Genomic DNA, 22,471 nt, shown 5'->3' on the forward strand with positions numbered 1-22,471 from the left:
ATTCAGACCCTTTGCCGTGACACTCATATTTAACTCAGGTGCTGTCTATTTCTTCTGATCATCCTTGAGATGGTTCTACACCTTCATTTGAGTCCAGCTGTGTTTGATTATACTGATTGGACTTGATTAGGAAAGCCACACACCTGTCTATATAAGACCTTACAGCTCACAGTGCATGTCAGAGCAAATGAGAATCATGAGGTCAAAGGAACTGCCTGAAGAGCTCAGAGACAGAATTGTGGCAAGGCACAGATCTGGCCAAGGTTACAAAAAAATTTCTGCTGCACTTAAGGTTCCTAAGAGCACAGTGGCCTCCATAATCCTCAAATGGAAGACGTTTGGGACGACCAGAACCCTTCCTAGAGCTGGCCGTCCGGCCAAACTGAACTATCGGGGGAGAAGAGCCTTGGTGAGAGAGGTAAAGAAGAACCCAAAGGTCACTGTGGCTGAGCTCCAGAGATGCAGTCGGGAGATGGGAGAAAGTTGTAGTAAGTCCTCTGGTCTGATGAGACCAAGATAGAACTTTTTGGCCTTAATTCTAAGCGGTATGTGTGGAGAAAACCAGGCACTGCTCATCACCTGTCCAATACAGTCAACAGTGAAGCATGGTGGTGGCAGCATCATGCTGTGGGGGTGTTTTTCAGCTGCAGGGACAGGACGACTGGTTGCAATCGAGGGAAAGATGAATGCGGCCAAGTACAGGGATATCCTGGACGAAAACCTTTTCCAGAGTGCTCTGGACCTCAGACTGGGCCGAAGGTTTACCTTCCAACAAGACAATGACCCTAAGCACACCGCTAAAATAACGAAGGAGTGGCTTCACAACAACTCCGTGGCTGTTCTTGAATGGCCCAGCCAGAGCCCTGACTTAAACCCAATTGAGCATCTCTGGAGAGACCTGAAAATGGCTGTCCACCAACGTTTACCATCCAACCTGACAGAACTGGAGAGGAGCTGCAAGGAGGAATGGCAGAGGATACCCAAATCCAGATGTGAAAAACTTGTTGCATCTTTCCCAAAACGACTCATGGCTGTATTAGATCAAAAGGGTGCTTCTACTAAATACTGAGCAAAGGGTCTGAATACTTATGACCATGTAATATTTCAGTTTTTCTTTTTTAATAAATTTGCAAAAATTTCTACATTTCTGTTTTTTTTCTGTCAAGATGGGGTGCTGAGTGTACATTACTGAGAAATAAAATGAACTTTTTTGATTTTTGGAAAATGGCTGCAATGAAACAAAGAGTGAAAAATTTAAAGGGGTCTGAATACTTTCCGTACCCATTGTATTGGTAGTAAGCTAATTCTAGCTAACTTACTACTCAATGTAACATTATAAAGCCCTACCGATCTGCTTTGTAATGATGGTAATAGTGAACAGAGACCTACCCAGCTGTACAGGAACAGTGTTGATCCTTAATATCTTTGTCTTCCTTCTCAATTGTCAGATAATACGGTGGTTCACTTTTACTATGTGATCGATAGGCTTTAGCTTCTGTCTTTCAGTTTTTTTCATGTCAGTTTGACAGCCTCAATAAAACCTTTAAATACACAATGCAAAACTGTCTGCTTCTTTCTGAGATCGCTTTTTCCAAAAATTTGACAATATTTCTGCGGGGAGTGCAGTAATAGACAGTGGCAGTCTGACAGTTTTTTGACTTCTCGGTGAAACATCCAAGTTCCATGAAAAGCGCAACATTGGCTTTTAATTAGATGTTACAACCATTCTTGTGCTCCTAGAACGTTAAGAATAAAACAAAAAATAACAAATAACCCACAGAGGTACCTTTTACTCTGCCTGCTCAAACACGCTACATTAAACATCAAAAGGGTGAAAATGGACTGCTCAGGAACAAAGAATAAAGATTGCACTCACTCTATGTGATAGACGTTTTCTCCACCTCTCTGCCACACGTAGGTCATGTTGGGGGGATCGGCCACCGCCTGACACCGGAGAAGCGCATTCTGGGACATGTTGAGAGAGGTGCTTTCGGGAGGGATGACAATGACAGGCGGACCTAGTGGGAGGGGGGTTATGAAAGACTTTACATGGGTATATTCACAAAAGGGTTAGAATTAACTATTATCTATAGAACTATAGAAAATAGCTCAAAAATGTCCATCGCAATTCCATCATCCATAAGCACATTTTCGGAAACACTGTTGCAGGTCTCAAACATTAGAAGCAACCACCAGAGAGCACAACATGTTATTTTTCCTGCAAAAGGTGCTCACTCAAAACGTTTAACTTGTCAAAAGTTAATAATGTCATCTTTGGGTGCGTTATATGTCTTTTTATCATAGCTTAAGTCATGACAGGCAAATGTCTGAAGCACTAAAATTGTGTTTCTTTGTAATTTCTTAGTCAGAATTTAGCACAAAGACCCAATAATGATGCAAATACAGTCACCAAATAACTGAATAAACTCATGTTATACACCTGTTTCAACATCTATTCATGTGTTTATCACTGTCAGTGTTCACCTTTCTTGCTAACATGGCTCATGACATTTAAGAGGCGGAATATCTTGGTAAGAGCTGCACAGCTGGGAAAATGGGAAAATACTGAAAGTCTCACAATCCACTCATACATACAAGACATAGATTAGTCCAGTTTAATGTCTTACATTGTACGTATTACACTCCTTTTCAGTTTCATCAACACTACCTTTTAGTATCTTGAAAATGTCCAAGATGCAAGTCTGACTTACCAACCACAGAACAGTGGTGGTGGAATGAACTCTTATCATGCTGTATCTTAGAGAACATCATGAACGGGAAGATGGAAATGCTCAGGAAAATGTGGGGTTCTGTTATACGAAATATTACCGCAACTGATGTAAGTTAGGGGTTAAAGTAAATATATGAGATAAAGTAGGTAAAAAGTCAAATTAAATTTAAAACTTAAGCTTAAATGTAAAAGCTGTGCAAGATGGAGTTGGGTAACGTAATGGGGGTGAAATACACAGGTTATAGGGAAGAAAAATGAATAATAAAAAGAAAAGAAAAAAACATACACAAAACTAAAGTACATTAACAACAAATCCATCCATCGTCAACCGCTTATCCTGCATATAGGGCGGGGGGCTGGAGCCAATCCCAGCTTACATTGGGCAAAAGGGGGGGTACACCCCTGGACAGTTTGCCAGTCCATCACATCACAAATACAAACAACCACTCACACTCAACAGTTGTTATGTCAAATATCAAATACAACTAATTCATACATATAAATATGTAAATCCTCCTAAACACCTCACTGGCGATCCCAACTCTGTCTACCTGCCTGGTCACACCATTGTTTATGTGATACCTGCCCTAAAAGTAAAATACACCAAAAATCTTTTGGTAAGATGCAGCTGTCTCGTAACCGTGACAGTATATCTTTAAATATACAGTATCTCACAAAAGTGCGTGCACTCCTCACATTTTTGTAAATATGTAATTTCCCTGGAAACTAATCACATACAGCTACTACAGCTTGGTGCTACAATGTCTAATTTATCTATTTCACCTACCGCACCAACCTCCAACACGTGTGCTATTTGCAAAGAGCTAATACACATTATTTATACATGTCTCATGTATAAATAAGCACATGAACTCTACAGCAGTCTTTGTTGATCAGGTCTATTACCTAGGTCTATAAATGCTCGATGGGTATATGCATGAGTGACAGTTTAGAGGATACTTAGGATTTTAGTCATCCAGGTCAGCCATTAGTCTGCTATAATCCATCCATGTGGCAACGCAATGGGAAAACGCATCCAAAGCTCAGATAATGTGACTTAAAATGAACAGTATTAGGATCATGTAGATTATTATTGAAAATGTGACCACTGCGACTGTGAGATTCCAAATTGAAGTGAAACCTCATGGAGACATTATGCGATAACAAAATATTTCCCCATGCACCGCACTCCAGACACGTCCTGGTTCTCCGGAGAAAATCAGCAGTAGGAGTAGGAGTAGGAGTAGAGGAAAAAGTCAGAAATAAAATCCAAAATGTATTATGCAATGCTGTGTCGGTGTAATCCAATGATACACAGCGGCATATTTGCATATTCTACATGTATTTGTCCTTAAACTGGACTGTAAATTTGGTTCATCTGTAGCCTGAAATCCTGTGAATCTGTCAAAACTTTGTGATATATTTTTGATCACGTACCTCAACAGACATTTAGATTTTTCTTATATAGAAAAAATATATTGGATGTGAATTTGATGCCCAAACAGAGATATTTGCTCATTTCACTCTACTCATTTCAGCTACCGCAGCCAAAGTAAACACGTCACGTCTCAGCCTTTATATTGAGTAAAACACAAAGCTTTATCGCGATAAAGCAACGTCTCAAAACCCCAGATGATAAACCTGTCTCCTATCATGATATCAATATTAACTACACAGGCACAAAATAAGAGCTGAATTTAGTATGTGTTTCTGTTACCAATCTGTCATATGATGCAAGAGGGAGAAACAGAAATGTAAATTACGGTGGCTCCCAGCCAGTCAGGCAGACAGACATCACAGAGACTGAAGGAATTGGCAGGCAGACAGACAACAACTGACCTTTGATCTTTACTTTCGTCAAGCGAGTCACGTATCCCTCAGAGTTGGAGGCGTGGCAGGTGTACTGTCCTGCTGACTGCATGCTCACTGCTCTGAGAGATAAGGCTCCTTCCTGTTTAGATAGATTGATCGATCATATAGAAAGCTAGAGACACATAAAAAAATAAACATATTCCACACAATAATGCATACACAATTGTATAAACATACCTGATCATTTATTGTTTGAATCACACTGTCATCTTTTAGCCAGGTGATGGTTGGAGTAGGGTTGCCATTAGCAACACAGGCAAGAGTGAGGTGATTTCCAACCAGTGCCTCCACCACAGGAGGTGGGGCTTCAGCGAATGTGGGTGGAGCTATGGAACAAAACATTAAGGTGAACGTTTAACTAAACAAATCTTTTCATCTTAATGGTTCAGTGTGTAGGTTTTAGTGGCATTTATTGTTAAGGGGTTGTGAATTGCAACCAACGCCTCACCGCTCACCCCTTCCTTTTCAAGCACGCAGGAAAAGCTATGGTAGCTGACACGCTCCAATAATAATAATAATAATACATGTGGTACTCTAATTGCCCAAATTTCACTTCTCTTCTTACTTCTAACAAACCAGACCACAACTACTACTTCTTCTTCTTTGTACATATTCAACATAGTGACGAAACACACTTTGTAGAGACTTTCGTCCGCTTTGGACTACTGTAGAAACAACACAACATGGCAACTTCCATGTAAAGGGAAAGTGTATGTAGATAGAAATGGCTCATTCTAAGGTAATAAAAACATAATGTTTCATTATGGCTGTGTTTGAAATGGAAGGCAGTTGCCTCAGTGCCTCGATACCGTAAGCTGCCTCAGAAGGCATCACTTTCAAGTGAAGGCATTTCTGTTAACATTGGTTTCGAACAGCCTTCTAGGGCAGCACTTACGGCAATGTGTGACGTCAGCACTGGCTGTCCAAAGAGACGCTAGCCTTGGCATCAGCTAACTAGCTGATGAAAGCTAGTTAGCTATTGAAAAGGCAAATGGCTAACAGACGCCTCAGAAATCATACTGAACAAACTTGGTTGGTTACAGTCACGGGCTAATATGACAGTTCAGTGTTTAGTTCTCGCTAACTTTTCAAAAACAAATCAAAGCGAGAAAACTACCTTTTAAAAATGTATATTCGTATACAAATTCGGCTTGTTTCGTGAGCTGCCTCAATCGATTATCTGAACTGCCTCAATCTGTTACGGGAGCAGTTTGAAGGCATCTTACGAGACAGGAAGAGATTGTTCGAGCACTTTGGAACAGCACTGTTAGACACCTTCTGAGACAGCAGTGTATATGTATATTAGATTGCATTTCTGTTAATAGATCATCCTAAATATTACATACTGAACTTTTAATATGAATAAACCACCTAATGTTAAAGATACACAACACAAGATTTTCTATAAAATACACCTAAATCAAACCTTTTCATATTCAAATAGATTCACCCCATTAAGGTGAATAAAACTGTAATGTAAGATGTGGACACTCACTATTTACACTAAAAGAGAAATCTAAAGCAAGATCCACTCTGTCTGCCAAGCAGCAGCAATAAGAGAAAAACTGCTAAGAGCTGGACTAGCAGATTGTTACTCTTTTGTCTCCCTCATCCATCAATGTATATACAGTGTGACAGCCGCTCTGCCTTGTTTGTTAAACAGCAGCAGCCTGTGTGCAGTTTACTGGAATAAAAGACCATTAATATTTCACATAAAGAAGTGAAAATGTCAGTTATGCTGCCTTTTAGATCTGCTAATGTGAACGTTTTGCTTCCACTTTAAGTTTCAGATCTCATCAGAGAACCTTTTCTTTTAACGTCTGCAAGCACTCCAAACATCAACAAACCACTTGCAACTTCAACAGTTTCAACTTCTTGGGACTCATACCCTTATCGTACCTTTGTATTTTAAACAGTTATATAGAAACCACAGAGTTATTTTAGGTCTGCACACCCATCCTGTGAAGGCTGCTGACATGCTCAAATGTTGAGGCAGTGTGCAAACAATAGGTTGTGAGGAGCATGCCTGCAGGGCACATCAGTGAAGTTACATCCAAGGCCTGTATCACAGTCATGATCTATTACAATTCTCATCTCTAACCTGACGCTCACACAGACCAACTCGGTGAAACTGTCTCACCTCGCTTTGATCTACAGCATGCCGTGCGTTGATGCTTTGTTCTGTATGTTTGTGAGGAGAATCATAGCAAAGGTTTTCCCAAATACAGATAAACTTCAAAGCACAAAAAATAATGATGCATATTTCATATTTAGATTCATTATTTAAACCTATCAATAAGTATGATGATAACTGAAGTCAGAGATGATTCTTTCCAAAACCTTTGTGAAGAAAGTCAAACGTTAACCAAATTACCTGATCTGTCTGGAAAGTTTTAAAAAAGAGAAGCTTTTTTAAAAGTTGTTTTGTCAACTTTTTCAAAAGTTTACTTTTGAAGTGTTATATATATATAGATATAGACACACACACACACACACACAGCGCCTGTCAAAACATGGTGTTTCAGACGTGCTTTACAGAATGAATGAAATAAAGTCAACATTTGCATTAGATGATATGGAAGATTTTTAGTTAAAAGAACACATTCAAATAAACTGGACATAGTAGAAAGTAACAAAGAAATGTAGGATCTACAAAATGCTTGCTGGAGGGCAGAGTGGCTCCTCCAGGGAAAGCTGGATTCCAAAATGAAGGACTATGGACATAATGTCTGTTGCGTGATTTCTGGATAATAAAGATGTCTAAGGCCATCTCGTGCTGCCTACCAGCCTAGCCAGCTTTCGCTTTTAGAGTGAAACATAAACTTAATAGCACAATGGGTCCTTTATATGTTGAACGTTAAAAAAAAAAATAGACAATATGTCGTGCTTCAGTCAGAAGTGCACCATGGGAGAGTCTCCTAGCAACAGCGGGCCCTCAAATGTCAGTCAAACACTGCCGTGGAAAACACCCACCCAGAGGGTGAAAATTATGCACAAAAGCTGCAGTATCATTAGGCCTACAGTTTATATTTCCTGACACAAAAAGAGAGGAGACTTAAAATTTCAGTTGAACTTTAAAGTTAGTTTACGTTAGAATAAAGCAATATGATGAAGATGAATTTGATGAAAACTTTTTTTTTTTCCCCATGCTCAGCCTGGCTGATCTGCTCGTGGCGTCACTGTACAAAAAAACACAACTTTTAAAAATTCTGATTTTGGTGAAACTGGATATTTACAAAGTTTCTAGATGGACCCATAGCTTTAAACTAACCGCTGGGAGCTTGAGCATGTTTACACTGCTAGCAGACCGCCAGAAGGAGGAGGTTTTCAGCCCGGGCTCTGACGTCCCAGATCTAAAAGTGATTGTAATTGGCTGTGGTGATGTAAACACTAGTTCACGGTGGTTACGCACAGAGACATGGCTTGTGGATGTAAAAGACGTGGAGAAAATCAAAAGTGTCGCTACATTGCACCAGACGTGATGCAACAGCGAAGAATATTATAGAATAGAATAGATTATTTGCGACGTAAGATAATTGCTGCCAAGAGCGGCGACACGACAAACCTGGTGAAGCCCTTGACTGTGCATGGAATTAAACTTAAGAACAGAAAGTTGCTCCGTCTTTGACTGCAACAGACTGAGCCATCGTCTCAGCGCTCTACTGCCACCGAGCTGCTTCAACATGCCCACCATACGAGCAGTGTTGGGCAGCAGCGTCACTACAAGTAGTTCTGTTACTACTTTAACTACATTTCTCAGTAGCTTCGTGGTAGCGTCGCTGTTTTTCTGAATCAAATCAAAGCTCTTTTATTGACCGAGTAGTGCCCCCACACACTACATTTTCCCAAGCATTTCTGAAGGATCACTAAGTGACACCACTGCCATACACAGACCTGTATGTGCAGCCGGTGGAAGCGCTTCCGTGTGACGGTGACATCACGTGCCGATCCTTGGGCTGATGTCTGCGACTTAGCTGCAGTGGAATAAAGACACGCGCGATTGAGTTTACTTTCTATTGTGATAGTTGTTGCCTGGCCACCTCTTCCTCTAGTGAGAATTTGATATGTAGCGGCAGAAACTTGTTTCCATGAGATGAGATGAGAGATTTCTCTCTCTCTCTCTTTCTCTCAGGCCTATTGCCATGAATGTTTAGCTTGTTTAGGTTGCAATGTTGCCAGAGCACAAATTCACATATAAACAATAAAAAATATATAATTAATAAACAATGAAATTACATTATAAAAACTAAAGAAAGAGGAATAAAAACAACAAAAACACAATATAGGTCTATGTTGCATTGAAAATATGTCTTTTTGACAAGCAGTAGAATTTTTCAAAGGAACAATTATTAAAGTAACGAACAAAAGTAACGAATAATAGTTACTTTATACAAACAACAAGGGTTCTAAGTTTTTTGAGAATAAAATTGGTATCGAAAAAAAGTATCGTTCAGGAACCGGTATCGAAGTCGAGGGATCATATTCATTTCGAAAATCTTTGAACGATACCCAGCCCTAGCCAGAACTATCTCTACACTCCAATGTACCGCTAGAGAAAGTCCTATGAGCAGAGTGGTCAAAACAGACTGAATGTGTGGATGGGTGCGTATTGAGGTTCAATACCCAGTCCTATAGCACATAAACATTCCTACATGAGGCTGGCTTTTTTCTGATGTTGTGGAATTTACACTGAAGAGAATCCATTCTAACTTCCTGTGTTTCTATTGGCATACCAGGCGAGGGTCATCTTATAAGCAGACCAATCCTGTTCTTTGTTTAACATGTGGATTACTGATTTTGCCTCATGGAGCTAAATAATAATCACCTTTCAGCCATACAGGCATGAAGCCAAAGAAAAAAAACAAAAACACAAATACATAAAACTCACCGGTTACAGAAAGCAGAGTCCAGGTGCCATTTTGCAGCTCATCTGTGGGTTCATCCAGTAAGAGGATTCGACACTCGTACGTGCCCTGGTCATCCAGCTTCAGGCCCTCCAGCCTCAGGGCAGTGATTCGTACCAGAGACACCCGCCCTGCGGAAACAGTGTGCATTTAAAAAAGGTGAGAGGGCAGGCGTGAGGGGAATGAGACAGAACAACTGCACATGACGCTGATTTCAATGGTCATCTTCCAGGTCTGGGCTGTGTGTAACTGTGTGAGAGTGAAGCTTTGTTGTGCTGAAAAAAAAAACATTAGGGTTAGGAACATTGTCAGGAACATTGTCCTCAAACGTTGCCCCAAATGCCACAACAACACATGCACACATACATACCAACAACAGCTAACACATGCACACACAACTAAGAAATGTGATCCTCTGGTTGCCAGGTGACGGCTCCCTCGAGCCAGAGTGTGACTTGCCACATCAACCCTTTCTCTTTTCCAGTCTGCAGCCCACATCTTTCTGTGTCCATCTAGTTTTCACAATTTATCAAGCAGACCATTGTCCAGTGACCTAACAGCACGGCTGAAGAGAAACTGTCAATGAAAGCATTATGTAAGATACACTGCAGCATCTCAGAAATAAAAACATGTAAACTGGAATCACACTGCAGCGTGGAAGCCTCAGCACCACTGGGATGATGTGCTGTGGTGGTAATTATTAACAGAGGCTCTGATTTCTGATGACTGTGGCAGGGAGGGAGAGTCATGGCAGTCAAAAAGAATCAGGAAGTTGGAGTTAGGTATGTTGGCAGCGATAACACGCCTTATTTACTTTTCCATGCTGCCAAAGGGGACTAAATCCACAGGGGAAAGGGGGAGGGAGGGTTAAAGCGGAGCAAAATACACATCAGCATACACTCAAAGGATTAGTGCATTTCAAAATCCTACCCTTTGACCCCTGGCAGTTTTTTCCCCTCTGTCATGTTTACTAGCGGAGTGTGATATAGGTCACTATAACACCTTGGAGGAAAGGTTGTGCTGAGGCGGGGATGTTGTGGTACTGCGCCTGGGAGTCGTCCGATAAAAGGGAAGGAAAGGGTGGAGGTGAAGCAAGAGCGTGACCCGACGCCACAGCTGCTGCCATTTGAAAAATGCATGGTCGCGAGAGATTTGAATGCGAGGTAAATCGAGTGTGAGGCCAGATGAGAGGGAGAGCAGAGGAAAGAAATAAAGAACCAGACAAGGGATATTTAGACTCTCAGCACTTGTAATCTACGTCTCTGTGTTGGTGCTGTGAATGTCGGAGTATGTAAAACACAAGCATAAGCATGGATTCAACATAAGCTTTAGTTGGTGTGAAAACAAATCAAGACTGCTAAATTGGGTAAATTTAGTGTTGACTTGTTGATGTAAATAAAACAACATTTCTCTTTTCTTCTTTCAATCTAAACTCACTCCTAGCAACCAAAGAAAACAAAAAGACTAGATTTACCACCGCCAATGAGTCAAGTTACAGTTTACATGCATGTCTGTTCAGACTCACATATGTAGTAAATAATTGGAAGGAACTGAATAAAAATGTACAAATTGTATTTTTTAGCTAAATGGAAGTTATCACTATATTGATAATACATATGTATGATTTCAGTGAATATACATTGTTGAACTGATTATTGAAGGATTATCGGATGTGCTGGCTAATCAGGGACACGTGTACATGTAGAGACCTGGCTTAAATTGAGAGGGGACAGAACGTTGGCAGCCAGGGCACCGAGGCTCTGGAGCAATCTACCTGAGGAAATTGCGTCGGCTGAATCAGTGAACTCTTAAATCCTTTGTTAAAACATACTGCTATCAAAGAGCCTTCCCTGATTTTACATGATTTTATTTGAAGTATAATTTTGGAAATTACTTCTATCCTCAAATGTGTTTCGTTTTTGTTTTACCTGTTTGTTTTTATGTTTTAACTATTGTATAGCTTGTATTTGAATCGCTAGAAATTCTGACTGATGCAGGAGGTGAAAGGTCGTCCCAGTCAACATGTGAGTGAAATCTCCGATTCATTCTTAAATTATGGCTAAACACCTATTTTGAGTTCACAATGGCCTTTGACCTAGTGGTTGGACACCTATTCAGTGTCCAACCTACTGTGAAATATTGTCACAGTCTCGCCTTCTGTCCCTTATTCCAAGACATGATGATGTCACAGGGAAGTGGACCTTTGACCTTTTGAGAAAAATATGTCATGCTTTCATCGTTTTCATTGTATCCTATTAAACATCTGTGTAAAATGTTGTCCTAATTTCGCATCAGTTCTTAAGTTATGGCCAAAAACGTGTTTGTCAAGGTCATTTTGAGGTCAGATTGACCTTTGAGTCAAAAGTGTTCATTCTCCAACCAACTACGAAATATGGTCATCAATTCCTGAGTTACACTTGAAATGTGTTTTGTGAGGTCATAGTGACCCCGACCTTTGACAACCAAATTCCATTCAGTTCATCCTTGAGTCCAAGTGGATGTTTGTGCCAAGGCGCTCCTGAGATATCGCGTTCACAAGAATAGGAAGGACAGACAACCAGCAAACACGTGGAGGCTGTCACAGCAGCAGATCAATGCCCATGGTTTTGGAATGAGGTATTCAACAATCACATACGGGTGTAAAAGTTCAGTGCCACAAACATTAAGCCGTGTAGTGAATTTGTACTTTGTATTAAAACTGCCCAGCAAGAACGATTATTATTGCTGTTGAGAGTAAGAGGAAGACGCAACTGCACAACTACAGGGGTCCCTTGCATGCGCTGACAAGTACAGATCCAGATAAATACAGAAAAACAAACTCCCCAGTGCTTCTCCAACATTCAGTCAGTAGGCATCTTTACAGATTTGCTTCAAAATAATGTAAATGATAAAAAGAAATAACTAAAAGCTCTGCTGAAACTGAGACTAAAATAATCCCATAGACTATGATGCACGTAACCAGATAAGAGAGCTGCAACAGGGACTGAAAAATGATACTGACAAGAGAAGCCCCACGGCCATTGACAACACTCCCTCCTCCTCCTTCTTCTCCTTCTCCTCCTCCTCCTCTTCAATGCTCATTACCCCACCGCCACCCCCCCGCTGAATCCATTAAATTAGCCAACGAGCAGCTTTTTGACGAGTCCAAGCTAAGCATTATCAGTCCAGTTCATGCAGAAACACACTGATGCACCCTCATCGATACACCACACTCACTGACGCACACATACAATGAATGCCCATTAGCATTTATTTTCCAACAAACTGCTTCCAACTGACATCCCCCGAAGGTTTCGTCCCTCAATACAGTCTCAGGTGACAGAGAAACATAAAACCATTCAGTGTCGTGACAAAACACAACTCTTTACAAATGAAAGGGCTCAGTCTGAATTGAAATGTCTGCGGACTCTGCTGGTTTCACAGTAGAATAGATGATTAAATGCGGCCATCATCTTTCCTAAGACAACTGCTCTCGAAGGAGAAATTAAAAATGATCTGCATTCAACTGAAATACTAATTAAAAACACTGCGTGAAGTCATTTGAGATGGATCAAGAAGTGTTTTGAAGTGATCCTTCACAAAATCATTGAAGACACATCTTCAAACTAATTTTTAGGCAATTGGCCTTAATTAATAATTTCAATAAAAATGTGTTTGCATTTTGTTTTATACTGATTCGATTGTTATGATATAACTGCTTTAGCAGCGTTGTGTGTAGTTGATTTTATTCCCCATATTTAGTTTGTTTTTCTATGTAAAGCACTGAGAGCTGTGCAGTGGATCATGCTTTCAACAAAAAAAAACAAAAAAAAAACACACACTTCAAACAAAATCAGCTATTCTCGTGAAATGAAACAAGTAAAACTTTAAAAGGCCACGAAGTGGGTGTGTTTTTTCTCATTTTCATTCAGAGTGAAAGATGCACCAGAGATATTGATTTTCTTTCTTCCAAAATGGATATGTAACATTTTGGAAATGAAGTTTTTAAATGATAAAAAAGTCTTTCGGGGAACCATCGGGGAGAGAGATGGCGTCAGCTCTTGGCGAGCCGCCATGAGGCGTTCAGGTTTCGGTTGGAGAAAGAGGCAGATAAGGTTTCGCTCCTCGCTGCTTGTTGCTCTATTAACCTCTACTGTGTGATCGTTTGAAATTTGAATTTAGAGCTTTCTCGCTGTCTGAGGCAGAACTACTCGCTGCGAAAACAAACAGGAGTAATCCCAGTGCAAAACTCCATGTGGGGAAGGAAGCATATTAGCCATGTTAGCTGTGTGTAATATGTTACGCCTGCACACAGTCTGCTCCTGCTGATTGTGATGGGGTTTACATGGGAAGAGCTTGCCAACAGTGTATTTATACAGCTGTATTTTTATAGAGTCAGCAGCTGTATTGAGCTGACACTAATCCTTTGATCTTTTCTGCTCTATTACAACAAATACATTTAAACCCTTACAGGTCTTAACACTGTCAGGGGAGCAATCTGAAGGAAGTCTAATGTATCTCACACTCTGAAGCTACACACACGGTCAAACACACAGAATACTGATGATGGAGGTGACCTGCAAACAGAAAATTTGTATCCTTTTGAGGTGGCGAAAAGGAAGGAATGGTGGAAATAAATTAAGCCTCAGCAGAGTGAATCACTTGGGTAGCCATAAGAATCACAACAGCTAACCAACTGTTGGAATCCTGAAGCCCAACTGTTGGCTCTCATGGCCTGAGGAGGTGCAATCCACACCAGTTGCTCCATGTCTAAAGCGTTAGGTTTCCCATGCTGCACCTGTCACTCCAACACCAGCCAGTAACCTGTGAGAAAGCCTGAGGATCAGCATCAGAATGGACAAAGCATCTTTTTCAAACCTTTTGTACCCACAAAGAACAGCAGCTCTCTGTTTGTTACCGGCAGGGTATGCGATTAGAATACCTGTCTTTTTAAAGAAGGTGCTTTTCTGTGAAGGATGCTTTATGGTTGAGTGAAATGTACAAGAAGTGTAATTAATGGGCCAAAGGGTAGGCAAACGTTAGGGTTTTTTACAACCAGTATACTGTCCTGCCTCTGAAACTGACATCCAGTGTAATGAAGTGTGACATCAGTGTACGTTGAAAGATCGTCTTCAGAGTCAGCGACAAAAGGCTACTGTCTTTTATGAGCCCGGGCTGGAATTAAAGTCTGCCCCGCTCCCACTTACGATAATTCATCAGTCAAGGTCCACCCTGACTTTATTGCTATGTAAATGTCTGTATCATATTTCCTGCTTGGGGTGGGGTGAGGGAGTGGCATCCAACTCAAATGAGAAAGGCTTTGGCTCAGCTGAAAGTATGTTCTGCTCCTTTGACAAACACATACCTAAATACAATAATTAGTGCTTTAAGTCAGTACAACCAATATCTGTGATAGGCTGCCAAAGGTTTTTCTAGATTGTATAAATATATAAGGCTGGTAATGTTATATACTTTTTTAAATGTCAACTAATCCCAAAGCCCAGAGTATTTTCTGTTTAGCTAAAGCCTGATAAGTTTAAGTAACGTTTGCAAAAAAAATTGCAGTGCCCAGCTGTTTTTGTGAGACTTAAAAAAAAAAAAAAAAAGATTTACATCTTTAGTAGCTGGCTGAGGCTGAGAGTGACAGTCTATCCAGGATAGGGAAGTAGGAAAGGATTAAGAGACGGAGTAATGCATTGTTGGTTTTGGTCTTTTCATAAAATTTGTTGACAATAACAAAATGATCTTGTACCAATATTATTATTAGGGCTGCAACAAATGATTATTATAATTTTTGATTTATCCAATCAAAATACATTGTACAAGGACTACATTTACAGTCTGACAGGGAATTATTTTGAAAATGACTAAATGTATTAAGTCCCAAATATTCACATTAGAAAGGCCTTAATCTATAAATGTGCAACATTGTTATTTCATAAATTACCTTAAAATTATTATTTTGTTATTTAAATTGTGGATTAATTCTCTGCTGAATGACTAATGGGTTTATTCATTTCCTTCATCAAATGGAAATATTCTAGCATGATTACATCATGTTCTACACATTTACCCAAAATTCAAATGCATATTTGGTAACTTTGGAAACTTTGGGATCTCCGCGGGGATTTAAGATTAAGTTCTGTGGGTTTGAACAGTGTTTAGCTGCGCAGCATGGGTTTGTATTTAATTCTGATGCAACAGCAGGTAAGTCGGGTTTAAGAGGTTACATTTCTAATTGTGTCGTATGTTTATATCTACTATGTGCCGGTACTCAACTTGCTGAAAATAAATGACAAGTGGTAGTTAACTGTCTGCCATCTGCTCCCACCTGAATGTTAAACAGTAAGAATTAATTTCACTCTTTGAAGCGGTATCATGCTCGGGCAGTTTCTTTCTGAAACTGCACTTTAGTCAAAACCCCACATGACGCTCCAGCAGAAATTCAAATAGCCTTTGGAAAGGTCGATAAGTTGAATTTCTCTTCAGGCAGCTCTATGGAAAAGAAAACGTCTCTGACAAAAGGAAGAGCTGAGCCAATGAGACATGCGTTCCTTTTGTCCACACTAGTCCCATTGTTTGTGACTTTAAAGGATAACAGGAGCTACACGTAGGTATTCTTGGTCCATTGAGGATCATTTTCCCCACAGACTCTTTTTGTTCTCGGAGCTGTGTGCACAATAGATGATGATGCCATGTGAGAGTTACAGCTCCTTTAAAAAGTAGTTCCCAGTAAGGCTAGATTGAAAGGCCATGAAGGTGTGGCACCGAATACACACTTGAGACCGAGATACTGGTTACATTCTTTCAGTGGAGGAAACTGGGATTTAAGCATGTCATAAACATCTTCATTTTGATTACTTTCAACCTGGGCCTTAAATTCCTAAATTCTGTTTTAGTGATGTTTGATTGTGGTAAAAAAAAAAAGAAAAAGATTATGTCACTATACTCTTTATTGTAATCTAAACCAGCCAAAAATGTATTAAAGCACATCTTTTCACCTGATATTTCACCTGATATTTTATTTATTGTGGGATATTTAGTCAGGTTTTACTTTCGTCAACATGTCAACAAGAAATATATAAAGATCTTATTGGACAGCCATTCAATTGTTTTTGAGATATTTCAGGACCAAAGTGGTGAACTCACCGACCAACATTGCCATCCATAAAGCCCTGAAGCTAGAATAGCTAAAAAGTAAGTAAGTATATAAACGTGCTAAAAGAACGGGCTCATTGACCTCATGCTCGTGTTTTTGATGTACTGAACGTATTTGTTTGCTAATGATGAACGTGAGTGTGGTTAACTTCAGGTGAGAATTAATGCGCTGTGTTTTAAGGGACCTGGCATGCCGGACAATCGGCAACGAATTTGAAACAACATATAGAGTTGAAGCATCCGACCAGTTTTGGGAAATATATGCGAGTGACTGATGATCACAAGAAATCATTAACAAAAGGGTAAGACCACGAGCCCGCATTCTATAAAAAAAAAAAAAAACGGAAGAAATTAACGTGAACTAGTTCAGTTTTTGGGGCTGTGAACTATGTACGTAAACTAGTATCTTTTAATATGTGTGTGAACTGCACTTTGAGTTACCTCTTGTGAAGTGTGAACTTGCACGTCACTGCCCATTACCCTTATAGATTTCTGATATATCTACTTAAAATAAGTTAGCGCATCACCAGTGCATAACAGTACCACATGTACAGATGTTTGATGATAATCAAATGTTATCAAGCCATATTAAACAAAGCCCAGGTTAGAAACTACAATTATACTGTACATGTAGAGCAGGAATGTATAATACCATAATGTGCTGCTTCAGACAATCATAACAATCACAGCGAACAGTAGGGATGCCTGTAACATTACAATTTTAAAGCTGGATTCCATATTGTGATTATTTCCATAGATGCTCACCCTCATATTGTGGATGGACGCGAGGCGCGTAGGATCCAAATTTGATCAGGACGGGGATGTCGAGTCCCTGTCGAACCCATTCCACCACATGCAGGGACGCTGCGGACACGGCAGCTGGGTCTGATGGAGGAAAACTACACTCCAAATCCACCACACCTCCAGCCTTTCCACGCACCTCCGGCCTCGCACCTTCAGTGCTCACTGTTGGGTTTGTCAGAAGCAAAATGACAAATCACTTTAAGTTAGTTTACCATTACATGTAATTAAATAAAATGAATAATATGGACAATAGTGTTCACATATAATAGCAAAGATTGGCTGAAAGGACAGTGGGATGCAAAATATCTTTCTAATCAAGTGATGATGATACTTACAAAATAGGCAAAAAACGGCCACCACAGTGAAAGTCTGCAAAGATGATCTCGCTGACCCCATATCTGTCACTCACACAACCTGCATCATGTTCAGTCTGTTGGCAAAAGAGACACAATTGTCACACAATCACATTACTTCCTTGGCTGCATGCAAGAAGACAGCCATCTGTGACAGATTTCCAAACTAAAAGGGCTACAGCAGAGCTGCCACTTCTGTCATAATTTTACAGACAGGGGGAGAGGACCGTTTAGATTTTTATACAGCTTTCCAATAACTGGAATTCATCCCATATCATTACACAAATGGGCAGAGCTACCTCTGCTGCCAGAAAACTCTCTGGCCCTATATCCTTTTCTGAAAGTAAATGTCATAAATGTCACATAAATCTTTTGAGAGTCACGTGTGGAGCGACATCTAAGTGTTTTATTTAGAGCACATCAATGAAGATGTTTGGCTGGAGCAGCCAGGAGACTCAGCACTCAAGGACAGAGATAAGGTGAGATGATGGGAGCGAAGGCTGAATCAAGGCATCAAGGAGTGTAACGTAAGTCAAGATGCAGGAACTGATTCAATTAGGTCAAAACAACCCCTGCTTTCTTTTTATGAAAGGTGTAAACCAGAGTGAGGAAATCAACATGACAGGTCAGATTTAAACAGACACACCCAAAGGAATCCATCATTGCTACCGTCAGTCACCTCCCATGGAAGAAGTTACCAGCTACTGTATGAAATCACTCTCTAAATTAGTAAACGCCACACATGGTTAACATGCGAGGTCTTCTCATCTATATATTTATCCTGGTATCACGTAGGCAGCTTACAGTGCACCACAGTTTCAGCTGGGTAAAATCAGGGATGACAGGAAATGAGCTGGTATCAGCTCTATAGCATTTGGTTCCAATGCCACACACAAATACTGAAGGCATGTGTTAACAATACTCTCTCATAGGCAAACATCAATATGTGTGCCTGGTAAGTGATGAGTTTTGAGTATGTGGTTCATTCACACTGGCAATTAATCAGGTTCTTTGTGTAAAGTGAATAATATTAAGAGAATAAATAAATGTAATGAAGTATAACATTTTCCTCTGAAATGTAGTTGACTGGAAAAGCACTGTAAAAACCTTTAAAAAAGTTTTCAATAAAATTGCTGCTGTCAGTGTATTGCTGGAAAGTGTCTCGGCATGCTGACTAAATCGTGTACTTCACATTGCCAATTGTTCAGTTCTTGATTGTGGTGTTGATGGACATGTTTGTTCCTCAATGCTAGGCACAACAGAAAAGAAGCGTAAAATAAGTAAAAACATTGTTGGCAGAGGTGCACAAGCTCCAATTAAATCTTATAAAAAAGAACCAAAGGGGGAAAAAAAACTATTAGTGACGACTTCTCTCACTGAAATTGGCAGTTACAGTTTGAGTGATTTATATCACGTGGCTTTTATTATTTCTGGCTGTTACATTATACATTAATGCTTTAATTTCTTGAAAGCTACCTGCCACAAAGTGCAATGTCAACACTAGCACATAGACTACAATACAATGCCACTTTATTGTCCACCATCGTGGAAATCTCTCCTTGGCTACACTTTTTCAGAATAAAACATTGCAACATTAAGTCATGACACATTGTCAACATCAACATGTAAAGCAATTATATCACCTAAGCTATGAATGACATATCTACATGTAAAGCCACACTAGTAGTACTAAACAGTGCTTTACACTGAGCGTTGGGGAGTAACTACCTACATGTAATTTAGTTATGTAATTTAATTACAAAATAAATGTAACTGTAATATATTGTAATTAAATTACAGTTGCTTATGAAAATATTCAAGATTACATTGGGGTTACATCTGAATATTTTCTGTAAAAAGCTAAGCTATATTGAATATTATTCATTTTGTTGCTTTGCATGTTTTTCATGTGCACAATGTCTTCCTTTGCCATTTCCTTCCACAGCCGTTTAGTAAAGTTTGATGCTATTCTGATGCTTCTGATTGGTTCTCCTGTTTGCAGCGCCACCCGTCTGCCAGTTAAAATGCCTCTCAAGCTGTCTTTTGGAAATGGTTAACAGTTGAAAACATTCAAAAGAAATTTATAAAAGTAATCAAAACGTACAAGTTACATTTCTTTGATAAAGTAGTTGAAATAGTTAGATTATTACTATATTACTATTACATTTAAACAGGGTCACTTATTATCGGTAACCTATTACTTTTCTAAAGTAACCTTCCCAACACTGTTTATACTTTATACTTAATTACTTTATAGTATACTGTTGGTTTGGATTAGGGGGGGAAATGGTTTTGTTCCTAAAAGTGAAATTGAGGGTCACATATTTGTCACATATTCTTCATAAATTATAAGTTTCTTGTGCATAGTTTCTATCTATGGTTACATTGTTTAAAACCTTCTATATACAGGATAAAAGGTCCACTATAAATGATAAGGTTGACTTTAATAGCTTTGTATGGTCAAATGAAGGATGTCTCTATACTTCCTGAGTATGAGCAGTGAACACACCCTCGTCCCAGCAGCAGCACAGCCCATATTATCTGCTCTCCCTAACCATAAGGCTTTTATGGGCTTTCATTTCATGGCTGGGGCAAAGTCTGAACCGGTGAAAAACAATTACGCAGCCTGTCAACAACTGCAGTGCTTGTTCCAACACACTCCCATGCTTCAGCAAACAGCACAGCACACACAGATTTTCCACAAAATCAAAGTGAAAGTCAAGAAAAATCCTCAATCTGCGGCGCGTCTGCTGTTCGCCGTCTATTGGAACACCAACACCCCTCTGCCCTTCACCCGCATGGCTTCATGCAAAGCAGCGCAGCAGAGAGTTTCTCCTGAACTTATTACATTTGAATTAGGCATTGAGTGTTTGCTGAAACTGAGCCAGGTAAGCCTAGGTAAAACTTCATCATTATGATTCTGTTGCTTCTCACCCGCGCACAGTGTGCGAGGATGAAAGAACAGCACGCACAAACACACACATCCATGCACTAAATAAGACTGCCTGTTGCCATGACTAAGCAGCGGCGACTCTTCCCTGTTTGGCACATAATGAACAGATGCTCAGTATCTTCTCCTCGTTTTTCATTGACTGCCTCTTGTTAAAAAGGAGGAGACTGGAGATGATAAGGACTGAATACCCTGTAATGACGTCCATCATCTCACTGATTTAAGAAAGATAAGCAGACACTTCGACTCTGCATTTGGCTTCTAAATACAGACAGCTACAGATGATAAAAATGTTGTTTCTAGTTTTATTGCTCTAAAAAACTTATTTGTGTGTGTGTGTGTGTGTGTGTGTGTGTGTGTGTGTGTGTGTGTGTGTGTGCGCGCGTGTGTGTCACAATAGCAAGGCAATAAATTGAAACAACAGTGATAAAAAACAAATCTGCAGAGGAAAGAAAGAGAGCAGGGAAAGTGTGGCAAACACAGCAAGAAGAAAGATGAGAGGCAAAAGAAAAATCTCGTTAAGCTGCAGGACATTTTCTGTCGTTAAGTCTAAACAAAAAACTCACAGAGCTGCCAAACAAAGCGGCCTGCACAGGTGAAACACTCAGCCATGGTAACACAGATGGTCTCTAGACATTTCCCACCGACGTATTCTTCCTTCCTCTGACATTGAGGACATGCATAAGCATAAGCACGGCGACAGCACAGCACTCTGGAAAATGTGTAAGGCTATAATAAATGAGCCAGTAGCTCACACAAGAAAGCGCCCTGTCTCACGCAGATTTATCAGCTGACAGAAATAGAAATGTCTGCGAAAGGCATGCTGTTGAAATTCTGTGTTGTTGCCGTTTTAATCCCGCCAAGGAGAGAAATGGGGACCAGCTGATTAATCGCGACCGAGACACAGTAACAGATTTATCAGCAGTTCTGCCTCCTCTTGCCCCACCACACTTGAAACCAAAAGATACATGGGCTCCTACACATTTGTTTTCCAATTAAATTTCCTTTGCCTGAGTGTTGCTGTGGTTTGTTTGTGTCTATGCTCAAAACGTACCCTTTTTATAATGTCCCAGGTTTTGATTTAGACAGTTAGAGGTACTGTTGACCTTATGGAATGTGAAACACAGGATATTGGCTCTTTAGGTTAGGATGGGTTGAAGGCTGTTTTATCTGCCAGCAAGTTAAATTGGACATTAACCTCTGACCAGAGTGATAGTAAAGGGGAGGGGGGTGAGTCATGTGCTGAAACCTAAAGAGAATAGATAAAATAATGTAAACACCACAGACAATGGTGTTTTTCACTTTCAACTAACAAAATCATAATGTCAAATATTTCTCCAAAGATGCTACCAAAACACTCACACTGGACAGTTTTAAAAAAAGAATCAAAATTGATGCAGCAGAACCAGAGATATCATCTTTTTTATTCCACACATTCTTCCTCATCAAAACCTGGTGCCTACATAACCCACAATGCAACCTGACAGTCAAAACTTTGGTTGAAAATGTGGGTGTTCTGCTACAGAGTTGGGACTTCAGCCATGGACTTCAGTCGGGCTCAAAGGCCCCTCTACTGTCTGATGGGGCTGTCAAATAAAAAGGCTGACTGAAGTGTGAGAGTAATGTAGTGAAAACGTCAGGCGTTACTCTAAAGAGACGGTCCTAGATCTCACTGTGAGACAAGCCTAACAATGGCCCTTTTAGACCTTTTATCGCAAAG

The 22,471-nt window shown here is 40.0% G+C and overlaps 1 protein-coding gene across 1 annotated transcript in view; it reads right to left on the bottom strand.

The window, feature by feature from the left end:
• The window catches only part of igsf9a (immunoglobulin superfamily, member 9a), a 46,569-nt gene extending 25,081 nt beyond the window's left edge, over nt 1-21,488 (bottom strand). Inside the window, exons 1-7 of the mRNA XM_046067654.1 lie at nt 21,318-21,488; nt 17,784-17,878; nt 17,410-17,610; nt 9,492-9,638; nt 4,781-4,929; nt 4,571-4,682; nt 1,877-2,018 (exon numbers count right to left, since the gene is read on the bottom strand). Coding sequence (XP_045923610.1) covers nt 1,877-2,018; nt 4,571-4,682; nt 4,781-4,929; nt 9,492-9,638; nt 17,410-17,610; nt 17,784-17,844 — 812 coding nt within the window. The 5' untranslated portion in view covers nt 17,845-17,878; nt 21,318-21,488. The remainder of the gene's footprint in view (nt 1-1,876; nt 2,019-4,570; nt 4,683-4,780; nt 4,930-9,491; nt 9,639-17,409; nt 17,611-17,783; nt 17,879-21,317) is intronic.
• Nucleotides 21,489-22,471: the final 983 nt, after the last annotated feature.

Source organism: Micropterus dolomieu, linkage group LG13 (assembly GCF_021292245.1).
Source record: "Micropterus dolomieu isolate WLL.071019.BEF.003 ecotype Adirondacks linkage group LG13, ASM2129224v1, whole genome shotgun sequence".
Lineage (NCBI taxonomy): Eukaryota > Metazoa > Chordata > Actinopteri > Centrarchiformes > Centrarchidae > Micropterus > Micropterus dolomieu.